General features: G+C 40.0%; 1 protein-coding gene across 1 annotated transcript; it reads left to right on the top strand.

The window, feature by feature from the left end:
* The first annotated feature begins 4,189 nt into the window (after positions 1–4,189).
* LOC139913223 (adrenodoxin) lies at positions 4,190–15,578 on the top strand. The gene is made up of 4 exons (XM_071901202.2): positions 4,190–4,764; positions 11,899–12,023; positions 12,378–12,507; positions 13,752–15,578. Exons 1-4 carry the CDS (start codon positions 4,610–4,612, stop codon positions 13,858–13,860), a joined length of 519 nt encoding a protein of 172 aa, XP_071757303.1. The 5' UTR covers positions 4,190–4,609; the 3' UTR covers positions 13,861–15,578.
* Positions 15,579–17,390: the final 1,812 nt, after the last annotated feature.

Here is a 17,390-nt window from a genome sequence, read left to right as displayed (position 1 = left end):
CTATCTAACATTCCCGACCTGGCAACAGCAAACCAAAACATGGAGGTAGAAATGAGTTACAGTTTACCCACCTGCCCTCCGGTCCATCTCACTGATGTGTTCCTTCACCAGGCCGGTGTTGAGGTCGACCAGGAAGCGCCTGGAGGGCTCGGTGCCCTGGCGAAAGCCATCGGGGATAAATCTATGGACGGCGGAGGGTTCGGTGCCCTGCTGAAAGCCATTGGGGAGTCGGTGGGTTGAGGGTTCGGTACCCTGTCTGAACCCAGAAGGGAGAGCTCTTGTTTTGTCCAAACCTCTGGCTGGTCCGAGGGGAACAGCTTGGAGGCCTGTGAGGGTTAATACTATTACAATTAGAATGTATTTCCAGGGTAAAAAGACTTATTCGATGGCAGGGGGAAACACAGATGCTCATGTACAGGCGGAAAGGGAGGCATAGTGAAAGTTTATGAATGCACACACACAGCAACCTTGGACTTCCAAGGGATCAAGCCATAAACTTTTCCAGTTCACAGATAGATGTTTCTTCAATCATTAACTATTGTGCCAGAAAAATATGTACAGCTTTTCTTTACCAGTGTAATAAATCAATAAAGGTCAAAGACTAATTTCTCTATACACGCGTTCTTTGAGGCCATCAATTACTGTATTACAATATTGTTTGCTAGAGTCATTCTCCACATTTTTGCTGCCAAGACAACAACATTCAACAACAACATGCAAAGGCAAACTGATGATGTGAAAATGTCAGCAAGTAGTTTCCACAGAAATGACTCAGCCCAAAACTTGCCTCAACTTGGTGGGACAGGTTTTGATGAGTCTACTGAAATTAACTTTAGTGGAGTAAAAGTTTGTTTGACATTGATTTCCTCTATATCTGAGCTAAATCTCAAGGTATGCCTTAGTTCACCCACGGTACCCTAACCCACAAGAACTAATACCCTGTCAAAATGCTGTTTGAATATGGTCAAGTAGAGGTAGAGTCTTCCATACAATGAAAAGTTTACTGCTTTCCAAATGAATCAAAAGAAAAACTGTAAAAGTCTTGCATGTTTTGAACCTCAGTTAGCTGAGTGTTTGTCTGCAGTAACCAAGGAGTAACGTCTTTATGGCACCAGGTGGCACTAGATAGTTTGATCAGAACTGGACTGTTGGAACCCATTGACACAACAAGCTCTTTCTCATGGTAGGCTACATCTTACCCAATCAACCCAAAGGCTAAACAAACTAATTTCAAAATCATGACATCCATATAGCCTGTTGGGTTTTTTTTGCAAAACAGGTTCAGTGTTGAGTCACTGGAGCATCATATTTTTTCTTGTGCCTTTTCCAACCAATTCTGGAAGGATAACCATACATGGATATCTTTAAAATTAACTGCTATCACAGTGTTTGAATATTATTGAATATATTCTGATTTAATTAATGTGATTATCATTATGGGTAAATACCATATTCATTTGTGCAAGTGGAAAAATACCAAGCCCTCATGTACTTTATTCATAATAGATTTTGTAAATGATTTTAAATCCCTTAAATGTCTCAGTATCTTCTGCTTTAATGCTGCTCATAAGGCAGACAGAATAATTTTTACGGTTACATTTGCCCTATAGCCCCTGGACTTTGTCATTGTTTTTTTCTCTTTTTGTGATGGAAATATGTTACATCATCATCAAAAAAAAAAAAAAAATTGTTAGAAATCAACAAAAATGCTGTTATGCTTTCACTGGCCAACTAGAATTGAGTATTGAACAAAACTGTGTAATTACATGAAATGAAATGCCTGTTTATACATTATGACACAATTATTGATACTTTACTCAAGGTATTTGATGAATATTTGTCAATGAAGGAAGAAGAGAGTGAGGTCTTACCTGACAGTGCCAGGCACAGCAGCACTAACTTCAGCATCCTGCGGACACCAGAATGGACAGAAAGCAGCTTTTCATACACAAGTCGGTCAGTCTTTCACTCAGTTTAGCTCTCTCTCTCTGTTTCCCTCCACCACACACACACTCATTATCCCACATCGACCTGTAATGCTGTTACCTGCTTGTTCTAGGTTTTTCTCTGTTATCTTCTGTTAAGTCTACTACTATTGCCACATTTACTATTAGGCCAGCTGAGTATGTGTAAGAGTGTGTGTGTGTGTGTGTGTGTGTGTGTGTGTCACTCACCTGAGACAGCAGTGTTCGTTGGATGTGATGAACACTTGGGAGACTGAGCAAGTCAGAGAGACAAGTCCGCCTGTAAATATGTCACCGCCTCGGTCATAAACCCTCACCCACCAACAATTTTTATCAATTGAGAGAGATTATTGATTAATCTGCATCTCATAGCCCTACTTTGATGCACTGATTGCTGAAATGTGATGCACTTTGCCCTCAGGTCAGTAGCCCGATAAAGGTGAACACATGGCAGGTGCTGATATATTCTAATATTTTGATAATAATGTGCAGGCTATCAACAGTTGACCTGTAATGGAAAGTTATTAGAAAAAATGACCTGTTTTCAGAGACCCCATGCTATATAATATAAGCTACTGTATATTGTCCTGGTCTTGCAAGTATGTTAAAGGGGAATGGCACTTAGTTTAATCTAGGACAGCTCGATCAATATTTGTGAACATGGGCAATTCAAAGCCAGAAACTAGAGAGCGAACAGAGATTTGAACATGTGAAAAGATGGTAAAGGTGACTGTGAAGGAAACCCCAGGTGTTTTTCTTCTGGGTATAAGGGGATATTTTCTGGTGCATAAATGAAGAACTGATAATAATTCTCATAATACTAATATAATAATAAGCTCTAAAACTTGGGTAGAGTAAGTTTTAAATGAATAAAAAAAAATAAAGATCCTGTGTGGAGCAGATTCAGTTTTCCATGCCATTACACTTTCCAGTATTAGTTCTCTGGTTTCTAGCCGATTCGAACAATTTTGAAAAGAACTATAGTAATCCAGTAGTAATTTTTTATAAACATACTATCCAAATGCCACAGCAAAATTATGACTATCTAAAGGAATACTATAGGAATAGGATACCACAGGAGGTGTAAAAAATACAGACATATAGGTCCCTATAGGCATATTAAAGGATTTTTTTTAGGTAGGGAAACATTAAGTGAACTCTCCTGGATAATATGAATTTCTAAATTGAGTGCAAGGCTATTTTGATGTTGTAGGGTGTAGACTATTTAGCAGCAGTGTTCGTTTTACAAGCAGTCAAACAAAGTATGCATCTTTTAACTTCAAGATGTCTGCTGTTAAAAGACATACAAAGAAAACTCAAGGAAGTGTGAGAACATTGTAGACAGGTCATATCGATCCTACTGTAATAGAGGTGGCGAATGATGCTATCTCTGGCTCCACCTGGTGTACGTACAGTAACACACACACACACACACACACACACACACACACACACAGAGCCCCAGTCCTATCTAATGAATGTTTTGTCCTACTTGAGCTTTTCAACCAATCCCCATATCACAATTAAATCATAAAGCGCTAATAACGAGGCGTGTCACTTTCTTGAACAACATTTAGGCCTCTGCATAAAGCTTGGTGCTTGTTTCCTCAGACGCATTTGGCAGCAGCAAGAGTATGAAGGTCGAAGTGTGTGAAGGCTGTAACCCTTATTGAGCAACACATTGGGTTTCTTCGATTTAACAGAGTGCTGTTATCCAGCTGAGCGGGCAGATTCTCCTTTTGAATCGTCCCATTAGCAACAAAGGCTTTAACTCCGCTCATCGAGGTGGCGTCTTGGCATAAAACGAACACAATTCTAAACATGCCGTGATTGGCCAACGTAAGCTAACACATGCGCAGGTTTTCAGCGGCATCAAGCTAGCGATAGTTAACCAGATACTACAAGGCGTTAGGCGAGTTGGCCTTCAAAATAAAAGCATAACATTTGTCACCTTTGAACATGAAAGAAAATATTAAGTATCAGTATGTGCAGAACAACATTATTTTTGCAAAAAATATGTTGTTTTACTACAGAGCACTACTTAAATAATACATTCTTCATTTTCACTTTGAAGCTTTGTATTATTCTCAACGATTGCAACGCATGTTGGTCACTAAATGTTTTATTTAGAAAGCTACGACGGGAAGTTTTGTTTTATGACAGGACGTTTTCTTTTGTATTCTGGCGAGCTTGACAGTGTTTGTTCTATGCAGGAAATACCTCGGGATCTCTCGCATTTGCTGATTGACCACACAACACCGGTCACTGTAACAGTAGCCTATAACGTCTGCCTACTTTGTTTTTATAATTTCTGCAAGCCAATCAAGTTATTCCATTTGGATACTTGTACTTGCACAATAGTTATCTCAAACAACGAGCCGTTGCCATAGGTTTAGTTACGTGTTATGCAATGAAAGTGACAGTGACAGAGTGACTTGCCGTAGCTAAAAGAAGCTAGTTAGCTAGCTCGGCTAGCCAAATTCAAGTCAAACAACCAGGACTGTGTCGGTCTCCGGTGTCACAGTGCGGTGTAAATCACTCTCTCGACCAAAAAGGCTGTGTACCTAAAACTTGTGAAGGTATCCAGCATATTTGTTAAGTCGTTTTCAGTTTGTTATACAACTTCTTTTTTATCTGTTTTTCAAATGGCTTTGGTAACAGCGACAAGAAGACTGGTTCACGTAACGCTACGAGAAAGTTCACGGAGGACGGCGGCTGTCATTTCAGCTGCCTCACTGACAGGTCAGAACAAAGCGACCTGCGGTCAGAGGGAGTTTACCACCAGCACACAGACTCTTAGGTAAGTATTGAGAAAGTAGTGCTCAAAATACAGGGGGCAATTTGAACAGCCTCACGCTAAACTCCATTCAGAAATGTTGCAGTTTAATGTGACCTTGCTACATACCTGGTAGAACGAGACATTTTACTAAACGTTAAGGTCCTTCTTCAATTTCGCATATGTCAGATACACCAAACAAGACTAATTTAAAAGTTCAACTTTTTGAATTGGTTTGCTTGTTATCCCCACAGTTCTCCCACCGAAAACACCGTGGAGGGCGGTGGCGAGTTGTGTGAACACTTCTAACACTTGAGGTTTTATTGGAATAAAGTGCTGCTTGGTATGGCTTTTATGCCCATGTGCGTCCTAGCAATTTGTAAAAGGTCTTAAGTCATGTACTACCAGATATGTATTGGTTGTCTGTCACATATGTTTTTCCATGCAAGTACAGTCTAAGTCTTCTCATTTTCAAAGAGAAGTTTAAGATGCTGAAAAGTCAATCAGAGTGAATGTTATTCTCTGAGAGCTTTGTCAGTGCTCAGTATTCAGTAAACAAAACTTGCTAGCCAGAAAATACTCATCAAGGTTTCTTGTAACCTATCATAACAAATATGCATAATTACTAAGCTATGGCCTTGAGGTGTTATGAAAAGCTTGGTTAGTATACTGAAATTGTGTGGTTTCAGTATGGATGTATGCCACCATGAAACTAACTTTTTCATGAACCAGCCACAGTGCCAAGTGCATTCAGAATTTCAGCTAGTAGTATTTCTTAGGAAAAAAGGATTGCATTGCTTCCTGACAATGGGTCTAGGATGATTCATGTTGATCTACAGAATTTCCTGCAAAGTGTTAATTTCCAGCCCTAGCATGCCATCAAGGCAAGAGCGATCTATATCTGTGTTCAGGTACAAGGCTTTGACCAAGGCTAGGCTTCCCAGGGCCAAACAACCTGTTGGATTGTGTAATGATTCTGCTGGCTCGCTGCTTGCCACTTGGGTTGAAGGTTTGGTAAGCCGGGCTGGCCTTAACCTGGCTGACACTGGGCCTGTGTGCTCACGTCAGTGGAGGAGGACCGGCCCTGGCCCTCTGTCCAGTAATCATCTTCAAAACAACATCGGTTGGACTCTATCAAAGTTTAATTCAGTTCGTGACATGCTGTCATTGCCTTGTCTTTGTATGTTCTTGCCTTTGAAACAGCAGTGTAGAATTTGTAGTAGAGGTTGATAACTTGTGGATTTTTGAAAGCTGATATCACACGGTTCACCATAGAACCATGGGGTTCACAGGTTTACACTCGTCATGGGTTTTCTGGAATGTTATGGAATTTTGTGTTGTATTCCAGACGGGGAAAATCAGGGAATTTGATAAACTCTCAGATGAAGCCAGGGAATTTTACAAATGGATCAATTTACATACACCCAAATGTATTTTACAACTTGTTTCGCACATTCATTGTATTAGATAAAGAAGGAATAAAATGTTTAGGTCATGACACGCTGGACAGTAAGGTACTATGTTTTGCAGCTGACTACATTTCTGGTCCCATATCTCATATATTAAATAAATGTCTAATGGATGGTATATATCCTAGTATCTGGAAAGAGGGCAAAATAATTCCCTTACCTAAAGATGGCAGATTAACATTTACTGGGCAGAACAGCAGACCCATCACTATTCTCCCAGTACTCAGTAAACTGATAGAGAGAATAGTCCATTCGCAAATACAAGATTACTTTTACTGTAATGGTTTAAATACAAGATTTCAACACGCTTATAGACACAACTACTCTACTTGTTCCGCCCTTTACACAAATGACAGACGACTGGTTAAAGGAGATGGATAACTCTAAGATGACAGGTGCAGTGTTACTGGATTTTAGTGTGGCATTTGATGTTATAGATCATGATCTTTTAATTGGTAAACTAAAATGCTATGGATTTAGACCTAGTGCCATCTCATTTATGAAGAGTTACCTTTCATGCAGAACACAAAGGGTGTATTACAATGGCAGCATGTCTAACTGTAAAGGGCTAGACTGTGGCCTGCCACAGGGTAGCTGTCTTGGACCACTCCTGTATTCCATCTTTACAAATGACCTGCCATCTGTTTTGCGAAAAGCAAGTATATAAATGTACACCGACGATTCTACACTGTATTATGCAGCAAATACTAGTGGAGAGCTAGAAAAAGTTTTATCTTTCGAGTTAAATTTGGTCTTTGATTGGATAAAAGTAAATAAGTTAGTACTAAACATCTCAAAGACCAAATCCATTATTCTGGGATCTAGTTATAAACTGTCATCTATGCCTACACTGAGTCTGTACTTGTCTGGTGAACCTATACAACAGGTGGATAAGGTTAAATTACTGGGTGTAATAATAGATAGTCGACTGTCATGGGTAGAACACATTGACACGACTGTTAGGAAAATTGGCAACAGCATCTCCATGGCAAGAAAATGCCTTCCTTATGTTCCAACACACATTCTGGGGCAAGTAGTTAAATCTTTAATTTTAAGCCACCTGGAATATTGCTCACCTGTATGGTCATCTGCATCAAAAAGTGTACTGAGGAAACTACAAATTGCCCAGAACAGAGCTGCCAGACTAGTCTTACATTGCCCCATAAGAACGAACACAGACAGCATGCATCATAAACTCTTATGGTTACCAGTAGAGAAAAGGCTTGCCTTAAGCACAGTCACATTCTTCAGCAATAGCATTTATTCCACTAAACCCAAGTTCATACATAGTCAAATTATCAAATGTAGTAACTTTCACAGTCGTTTCACTAGAACAGCAGGTGATGGCCAAATCATGTTACCTTGCCCAAAATCTAATGCCATCAATCATTGGAATAGCTGCCCCCTTTATATACGTCAATCTAATAGCAAGTCCTCATTTAAATATCATTTAAGAATGCATTACTTAAGCAGCTGTGGTGCCATGGGCATCAGCTAATGGGGATCCTTTTAAATAAATAAATAAATAAATGGAAGCGCTCCAACTTAGTTATGGAAAGTCATTTTACATCAGGGCCATGTGGCAACCCTGATACCAATATTTGTTTTTTAAAAAGGAAAGCCATTTGCCAGCCAAATAACTGCTATTTTTTTCTTTTTTATATACAATTATATGGATCATACATAGCCTAGGCCCACAAATGAGCATGCTTTTTTTTTAAGAAAAAAGAATATGGTGTCACTGTTGTATGCGCTCATATATCATTTGACAGGCCAAATTAAGCCACAGCAACACAGCTTTGTGTAACTTCATCTACGTAAACAATCAGTCAGCCAGCCAAGGGGATAGTAGATGCCTGTTGTTGGGCAATGCAGCCACAGCAGACAGTATTCAGCCCAGCGAGGCCCAGGTTTCAGTGCACAGTGGGATCTAATAGGTGTGACTTAGTCGGCTTCCCTCCACAAAAGTGTCTTGTAGTTTTCCTCCTGTTGTTGAGTAGTAGAGAGGACACTGATTTCCACAGAGCATTACTGCACTGATGAAACCTCCTGCCTCTGTGGAGTCCTACTGGAGAGGCAGACTGGTCAATAACATGGTCTCTGAAAGGAATACACCAGGTTTTTTTGGCTACAGGTCAACATAGTTGTTAAATGATGAGATCATACACACCAAACTCATCCTTGTGTCCCCAGTAGGTGCTCCACGCAAACTCCTTAGCATACAGTATGCAGAGTGGTACGAGGCGACTAGCATTCTCAAAAGTGAGAAAATGTGAACTTGCAGCAGCTCTTAAGCTAAATGGTGAGTAATCTTAAATGATAAGTCTGTCAGTTTTATTTAGGAGAATGGTAAAATTGACATGAAGTATTACACAAAAATAACATGCTGTTTCCCTGCTTCCATAGGAAGTGAAGGTACTGGATGATGGGGGACTGTGTACAGCTAAAAATCTCTGCACAGCGGATGAATATGTGGTTGTTCACCTGAAATAGTTCCAAAAATAAACCTGCCTGCATCAGCTACATAGAGTTCATGATAAAGTGTATGAATCTACAGGCCATATAATATAAACCACGTACAACTTTTTATTTCTAAAAGGTCAGTCTTCTTACTTTGGATAATGTTAGTGACCTACTATCACTCTACATAGTGTATGCTAAAGTGTTAGCAGGGAGCACCAGAGCAAATGATCTACCAGGTACATGTGGATGATTTTGATGTCCATCTTATAAGTTGACTAGTGGGCGACTCTCCCAGAAACTTTCTTTAACCAGCTCATCCTTTATTCTGGCTCCATGCGTGAAGCGATATTTAATTTTGGTAGGGTCAGAACATTCGGTTTTCGGTGCACATGCCTCCACAGGAGTTTGGTAATCATCAACCACCAGAACTGGCTGCTCTGGGGATCCGCAGTCAGCAACACTTACTTCATTTTGCCTGTTTGCAATTAGATTCGGGGGAAAAAAGCTTGAATGCCAGTGCTGAGAGGAGATCTCTAGTACTGCTTAATGTTGGTGATTATTGAACTCTTATGGAGGTGTTTGTGCTGAAGCTTTTGGTGTCACTGTAAAGAATAGGTTTAGAGCTATGTATTTTGGCTGTAGGTTTACTATCTATAATGGACCAGCACTTTCTTCATGGTAATACCTTTACTCAGTGGCTCCATCAGAGCGTGTGGCTGAAGGAGATGGTTAGGATGAGGGCAGGTGGCCTTTTCCACTGCAGCTTGTAGCAGTGCTAAGTAGTTGAGGAATGTTCATCCATGGCCCTCATGACTCCTGACAGGAATGTTCAGCCGCTTCAAAATAATACACTGAAGACATTCTATGTTCAATTTATAGCCTGACCTTTTAATAACGGTAAATATGAGTTTAACATGTATTTTAAGGTTGTGAAAAGTTTGTAATAGGGCCATTTGTAATAGGGCTGGACGATATGGACAAAATATCACAATAATCCTAAGAAATTATTTTCATATTGATATCTACTAACATATGCAAAGTCACATATTAAATAATCAAATTGATGTTCATCGTATTGAACTATAAAGTACGATAAAAGTATGTAGTTGTAAAATAATATTCCCTTATTTGTTTCAAATGTCATTCTGTGAAATTTGAATTAGTATCTGCTTTTTATTATTAATTTGTGTGTACCATGATAGCTTGATATCATATTTCATCATGATATGATTCTGTTGAAAGACAATATAAGGTAGGCTAATATTGAGTTCATGCCCAGCCATAACTTGTAATGTCGGGAGTTTTTTTCCTGGAGTAAAACAGAGCAGTATTTTGAGTTCTGATGGGATAAGAAAATGTTAAAAAACGTTTCAAATCAAACTCAACAAGATATGTGAATATACCCAGAATTTAGATGGCCAAATAAGATGCTAACATGTAACTTTTGATCATGTTGAATACATATAAGCATTAATACAGTACATGAGACTCAGAAGGCTGATGTGTTACCACTGAGGTATCATTTGACTGAACAGCCAAGAGGAATTTAAGTTCATTCATAGTCCATGTAGGAAACAATGTTCATTTCCATGATATCAAAATGTCTATCATAGACATCTGAAGTGTACTGAACCAGATTACCATGAAAAACCAGGAAGTGTCCTTTCTATTCATTCCCACTCTATGGCTTTTGCAATGTGGTCAGAGGCATCCGGGAATTTGAACTTTCCAATTTCCTCTGAAAAATAGTTTGGCAAATCTGATCATTTGCAAGCTCCCACAGACTGATGTGGTCCTACTGGGTGGATACATTTCCCCTTTTCACAACTGGGGAACTCTGATTATTATCCATTATCCATTATGCTTTTATTCAATGTGGCTTACAAGCTGAAATAATGTAAGATTATCAGTACAAGTTATTGGACTCCCTGTAAATTGGATAGACTGAAGCTGATTTTCTGAGTATAATGTTGAGAATACAACTGGCTGCTGATTATGCTGCTGATTGTTCAACAACAGGGTGTAGAGCAACACAGACACTGGAAATCCTCCAGTCACAGTAATTTTACTTTGAAGGAATGGATTGAATTGATGAGGAAAATGGGTCACATATAGAGTGATAGGGAGAGAGGATATAGCCTAATTCTGGGACTCATTTCTGGCTCAAATTGAGGGAGTGACTAACATCTGACAGTAACCATGCTGTCATGGTCTGTTTTAATCTGAATATCTTTTTATTGTAACTGGTAGATATAGGACATGTAGAGTACTTATCCTTTTTTTGAGGTACTATGGATTCTAGTCTTCTTTTATTTTTGGAGTTGAGGTTTTCTATTGTCTTTTTGTGTCCTCTATGGGACTGGTCTGTACAGCTTAATCTGGACTGCTCTACAAGGTTTTGTTTTTGGTGTTTTGGGGGTTGTATGAAGTATTTCTACTCCCTTTTTCCACACTTTGTGGTATTACAGCCTAAATTCAAATTGGATTTTTCTAACACTGATCTAGACACTATAACCCATAATGTCAAAGTGGATTTTATATTTACAAATAGCATTCAGCCCCTTTACAGTGACTCCAAATTGAATGTCCTTGAGATGTCTGTACAGCTTGATTGGAGATCAAACGTTCAATTGAATCAATTTTGAATTCAGCCTGCAACACCACAAAATGTGGAAAATGTCAAGGGGTTTGAATACTTTACTGGTCCACAAGAAAGGCTGCCCATGTGATTCTACCTTACTGACAGTTAAAAATATGAAAAAGCTGATCTAATGTGGGAGTGCATTCTTGTTTTATAAAAGGCAATAACTACTTTGTATAGTTTCAACTTTTTTTGAGTTGCCCACAGTGAGATATAGAACCAATTGCATATAGCCTACTGTCTGCTATCTGTGGTGTTCAACTGAACTGAGTGTACTGGTCAGCTCTGACCACTGGAGGGCAGTGTTGCTATACTAGAGATTCAGGGCTGCAATAATAGGCATATATCTCAATTTGAGATCTTTTAGTGTTAGTTAGTGTGTTAGTGCTGTTTAACAAGATATAAGGCTCTGTTTGTTTCCTGTCTTGCCTTAATAAAGAAAATACAATTTAAATAAATAAATGCATTTTTGTGACCGAACTCTGTGTTTGTGTGTGTGTGTGTGTGTGTGTGTGTGTGTGTGTGTGTGTGTGTGTGTGTGTGTGTGTGCGTGTGTGTGTGTGTGTGTGTGTGTGTGTCTCCCAGGTCAGACAATAAGGTGACGGTCCACTTCATCAACAGAGATGGAGAGAAGGTCACAGTGAAGGGGTCGCCTGGAGACTCGCTGCTAGACGTCATCATCGACCAAGACCTAGACTTTGATGGCTTCGGTACACATACACACACACACACACGCACAGACAGTCCATGTTGTCATAGACCTTGAGTGTGACAGCTTTGGTTAAAGCAGCGCACACACAACCACATGCAAACATGAACACACAAACGTGTATAAAACAGTGGATTTTTTTCCCCCACTAACTTTCTTTACCTCCCTCCATCTTCCCACCTCTTCCTCCCTTCTCTCACCCTTCTTCACTCTTCCTCTCCTTTCCCCATTTATCTCTCTAAAGTAGATCTAAGAAAACGGTATAAGATTTACAACGAACGGCCGCCTGTCTGGAAAATGCCGTAAATGTGATGCATGAGATGTTTACAAGTGTTGAAACTGTGTGTGTCTGCAGGAGCGTGTGAGGGAACGCTGGCCTGCTCCACATGCCATCTGATCTTCGACGAGGACGTGTATAAGAAGCTGGGGCCGGTCACAGACGAGGAGATGGACATGCTAGACCTGGCCTACGGCCTCACCGACACGTGAGAGGACACACACACACACACACGAACACACACACTTGTAAATAAGCCTGTGTAAATGCACATAAATACGTAACAGTCCCTTTTCCTCTGTGGGCCAGAGCTACAGCAATAAAAAATCACTATAATATTCCTATAATATTCTTATTGTCTATGGTATTCATTAGTGACATTATACTGACCTTATTGTACGTTATGAAGAACATATTGAGACAAAGAAATGAATGAAAAATGTGTATGTTGTACAAAATGGAAAATAAGAAATATGCACAAAAATAAAATATAGAAATAAAAAAAATATGAGAATATGAAGAAAAAATATGTGAATTTACAGCATATATACAGCATTTGCAATACAAAGTGTAAGCTGTGTGCTTAGGTTAATGCTAAAGTTACACTTTACACTCAGGCTTTTGGTCCGTAGTAGAAAGAAAGCTACACACACACACGCGTATATTTAAGAAAGTGGTCCCACAGTACATTGTGCTGATTAGATAGTCCTGTTGAGGTAATTAGATTAGGGGGAGTTAATCGGTTAATCAGTGAGGGACAATGGTGTGAACGCATGACAGCCCCTCCCTGTCCGCAGCACCACAACCATCCTGCTGCTTAGGAAACAAGACTAGGTCAAAACCTAGTATATGGCTGGACCATGTCCCGTCTCCTCTCTCCGCCGCTGTCCTCTCCACCGCACCCGCCGCCCGCATTGATCGTCCCGATCCAAGCCCCGGTTGCTCTGGTACCCATCAGAGCCTGCTTACTGTGTGGGAGAAACAGGCTCCCATCTCAGCAGAGAAACAAGATGGCGGAGAAAACAAAACTTAAATTTCTGGTTCTGTGAGCCTATGATGTGCCACGTGCCACGGCCGACCAATGGTGTAACTTCATCAGTCAGTCAGTCAGTCAGTCACTCAGTCACTCAGTCACTCAGTCACTCAGTCAGTCAGTCACTCAGTCACTCAGTCACTCAGTCAATGAGTGACAGACATTCGCGTTTATAGGGCTGGCCCCGCTGTTGCGGTCCAGCCAAAAACATATACAGTACAGGGTTCACATCTGTCATGGAATTCCTGGAATATCATGGAATTAAAGAGGTGTAGTCCAGACTGGGAATGTCAGAAAATTTGATAAATTGTCTGGGGAAATCAGGGAATTTGATAAATGGGTCACTTTGCAATATAGCAGAATGTATTTTACAGCTTGGTCCACACATTCACACCGTTTCCCCCTCTCCCCTCCCTCAGGTCTCGTCTGGGTTGCCAGATCTGTCTGACCAAGTCGCTGGAGGGCATGGTGGCCCGGGTCCCAGACAGCGTAGCGGACATCAGACAGAGCGGCGACGGATCCTCCTAACTGGCAGCCGGCTACTGAGGGCGAGGACGTCAGACGGCGTGGCGTTGCCTGGTCAGAGCTGAGGTTACGACACATATGCACAGGCTCCGTGGGAAGTGTAAATCTGTCCGTGCTGCCACTTCTGACTGGCTCCCGCAGGATTGTTTTCTCCTCATTGGGTTTTTTTTTTTTTTTTTTTACTTGCAATCCCAAGTCGCAGACGAGCAGAGGCATCTCTCGATAACCAGGAAGAAAGAATACAGGACTGCACTCCCCATTCACTTCAGTTTCCGAAATATATTTCATTGGCCAGATTTATAGACTGACTTTTTAGACTGACTTTATAGACTATATAACGATTATCAAGGCAAGAAGTCCATAGAAACCACATATCATGAAACGCATTTGAATCCCTGCCTGTTAAACCGTCCTTGAATGGGGAGCAGTCCTGTATTATTTATTCATGTGGTCGTTGTTTGGAGGATTCAGCAGCCAGCCAGTCAGCATGTACAGAACAGATGAGACAAAGCTACGCCCCAAAATACCACTAACAGAGTATCACACACACTACTTCATTCAATACACACCTTCCGTTTGGTTTCTCCCCTTTGCGAAATCTCAGCTGGGACCTTCTGGGACTCGACACATCTGACACCGGTCCATGTTATGTCAGACGAGTGATTTCCCAAAGGAAGGAAGGAGGGAGAGCAGTGTCATAGTTTTCCATTATGCAAACATGTAATGTTATTTAGCAATGCAAACTTATCTCACGTGGTGTGTAACTGTGAACTTAGTGGGTGATTTATTATCCAGACAGTATTCAGGGTTCTGTCTATCTTTGACAGTTTTATCTCTTAAGGTTGGGCTGTTTTTTTCCATATACTCGATCCACACTTCACTAATGGAAGGTAATCATTTTCGGGGGCTTCGTGGACTTCAGTTGACACAAACGAAAGACCTTTTGCTCTGGTAAAGAACGCCGTTTATTAACCCTCAGCGTCAAGCCTGCTATTGCTGTCCACTTCCAACTGTGGGTGTGCATTCAGATTATCCAGAGAATGTGAAAGTGTCTCCTTTTCCTTTCTTTGTAACTATGATTGGATTGACACAGGAACAGAAAAACAGTCTGATGTTAAACCCGTTGTGGCACAGATGTGACCTTCTCATGGCCGTCTAAGCAGCTCCAACGTGGTTTCTCCCTCTCTAGACGGCCACATGAAGACCTGTGCCCCCATTTATGCCTCCATTTCTTTCCCCCTCTTGATGAAATCCAAGATGTGAGGTACTTTACACAGCTGACACCAATCCATGTTATGTCAGATTAGTGATTTGAGTGAAGAGAGAGGCGATTAGTTATCCCATCTAACTAGTAAATCACATAAAATTCAGACCCTTCTTTTTCTGTGTGAATGCAGCCATAATTATTCACCAAGCAAGGAAAAGGTACACACTTGTAGACAACTGAGTGCAGCCTATGGATACAATCCACTGACTTTAACATGTTTATGTGAACCAACGCAACTAGTAATTCTGATTGTCGACGCTGCCTTATAGATTGTGCTGACGCTGACATCCACCAACATGTTTTATTTTATTCTATTCCATGAAATATGTAAACTCCTACTGTTGTTAGTTTGATCAACTCTTTCATGTACCCAAATAATTTCGTCTTCATGTGATTGTACATACCTAACATACGCACACCTGTGTATAGAGTGAGAAATAATGTAATAAAAAAGATCACCTTTCTAACGGCGTGTTGAGCTCTTGGTCTCTAGGTGTTACAATAACCACAAACCTCACCTAATAACCATATCGCACATTGTCCAGATTTCACTCATGGGTCATTTTATTTGCAAACGCAGAGTTTTAGGCTTAATTATTAACACAGCGTATGAATACATGGTAGAAAGGAGGCATAGAAAATGTAAGAAAGCAACAGTCCTGTTAGCCTATTGAAACAAAGGTTTGAGCTGCATAAAATAGAAGCTTGAAAAACATGATGCAACACTAAGAATGTACCCATTTTCCCCTTGGGGATCAATAAAGTTCATCTTATTTACACAGTAGAAACATATATGATGGATATGATAATTCAAATGGATACAGGCGTTTGTGAAAAAGGGAAACTACATTGTTGGCAACAGTAGAAAATAAGGAGCGTAATGTTACTGCAAGTGCTTACTAAAGAAGCGTCTGATACATCCTTTAAAAGATAGAAAAAGACATTGAACAGAAAGGGTCTTCTGACTGAACAGTGACCTCACTATCATCAGCAGTAGAAACCTTATTCATCATTTATGACCGGATATTGTCAGAGCAAAAGCTCACTACTGCAAGAAAAGTTTAACAATGATATTCATATACCACTGACATCCATTATTAACACTTTAAAATAACACTTGGCAAACAGCAAACCGACATCAGTAAATACTTCACAAAAAAGCACAGATTGAGGTTTTTAAGTACATTTTTAAGTATTTCCATTTGCCTTGTTGAATAATCAGATGATGAATTTAATCAACACGACTCTATGTGAGTACAATCTTAGATATGATACATTCCCTTAAGTAAGCTGCTAATTAACATGATATGAAGTGATGGTCCTGAATGATTTTTATATTTGTGATAGTATTATTTATTACATGAGCTAAGTTGGTTTAGATATCTTAAAGCTATTCATAATCTCATACATTCACTTGGTGAAAAAGCAAACGCAAAGTGCAGATCTATGCATAGTTAAAAAGTACTGGGGCTGCATTTACACTGCAGGCCAAGTGACAAAACCTGATCTTCTGATTATGTCCCATAATACGGTGAGGCTGTTCATACCACACACTTAATATGTGGTACAAACCAGATTTGAATGTCCAAACAGGGGCATGTTCAAATAGAAGATTAGAGTTTTAGTTATAGAAACAGTTTTCAGAGGCAGAAATAATCTCATTGGTTGAGTTAAACCTTTGTGGGCAGAGCCAAAGAACCAAAATTTTTGTGGTCCAATGTCCGCCCACTGAAGTTTAATGCATTAATAAAGGTAAACCAGACTAATAAAAAATAAAGCTAGCAGCTGACTTTTTGTAACATTTGTAATTTAAAACAAATTAATTGTTGGATTTGGTCAATAGGCAATACACAGATTATTTTATGTGATGACACTGCTGTACGATCCACTAATCATTAGCCTTTGTGCTGTACACAAAGTCCAGTGACCCAGAGAAACATGCTTTAGTTGGTATTAAAGGATAAATGAACAGAACAGAGTGTGATTTATAAGTAATGACTTATAAATGACTCAGAAGCATCCAGACTCACCCAGGCTGCTTCAGGCTGCTCAGAAGGCCTTTCCACGTCTGCAGTCACCTTTCCAACAAGACTGGCTCACTGGGAGAAAAAAATGTCTTCTGACAACTATTTTGTTGGAAGGGTGACATTCCCAAACCATGATCCTAACAACATTTCCTCAGTGAATTATGGACACCAAGTCACAGCTGACGAGTATTCCTTTATACCTGTCTGACATCACTTATGCAAATCTGAATAATACTAGG

The sequence above is a fragment of the Centroberyx gerrardi genome, chromosome 21 (genome assembly GCF_048128805.1).
Source record: "Centroberyx gerrardi isolate f3 chromosome 21, fCenGer3.hap1.cur.20231027, whole genome shotgun sequence".
NCBI lineage: Eukaryota > Metazoa > Chordata > Actinopteri > Beryciformes > Berycidae > Centroberyx > Centroberyx gerrardi.
The sequence above is the reverse complement of the archived record's forward strand: the minus strand, read 5'-3'. Positions and strand labels throughout refer to the sequence as shown.

Excerpts from the sequence above, each read along its gene's own strand:
- LOC139913223 (XM_071901202.2), top strand. The coding sequence starts at position 4,610 with ATGGCTTTGGTAACAGCGACAAGAAGACTGGTTCACGTAACGCTACGA. Across the intron at positions 4,765-11,898 it reads ACCAGCACACAGACTCTTAG|GTCAGACAATAAGGTGACGG; the intron begins GTAAGTATTGAG and ends TGTGTCTCCCAG. Across the intron at positions 12,024-12,377 it reads CCTAGACTTTGATGGCTTCG|GAGCGTGTGAGGGAACGCTG; the intron begins GTACACATACAC and ends GTGTGTCTGCAG.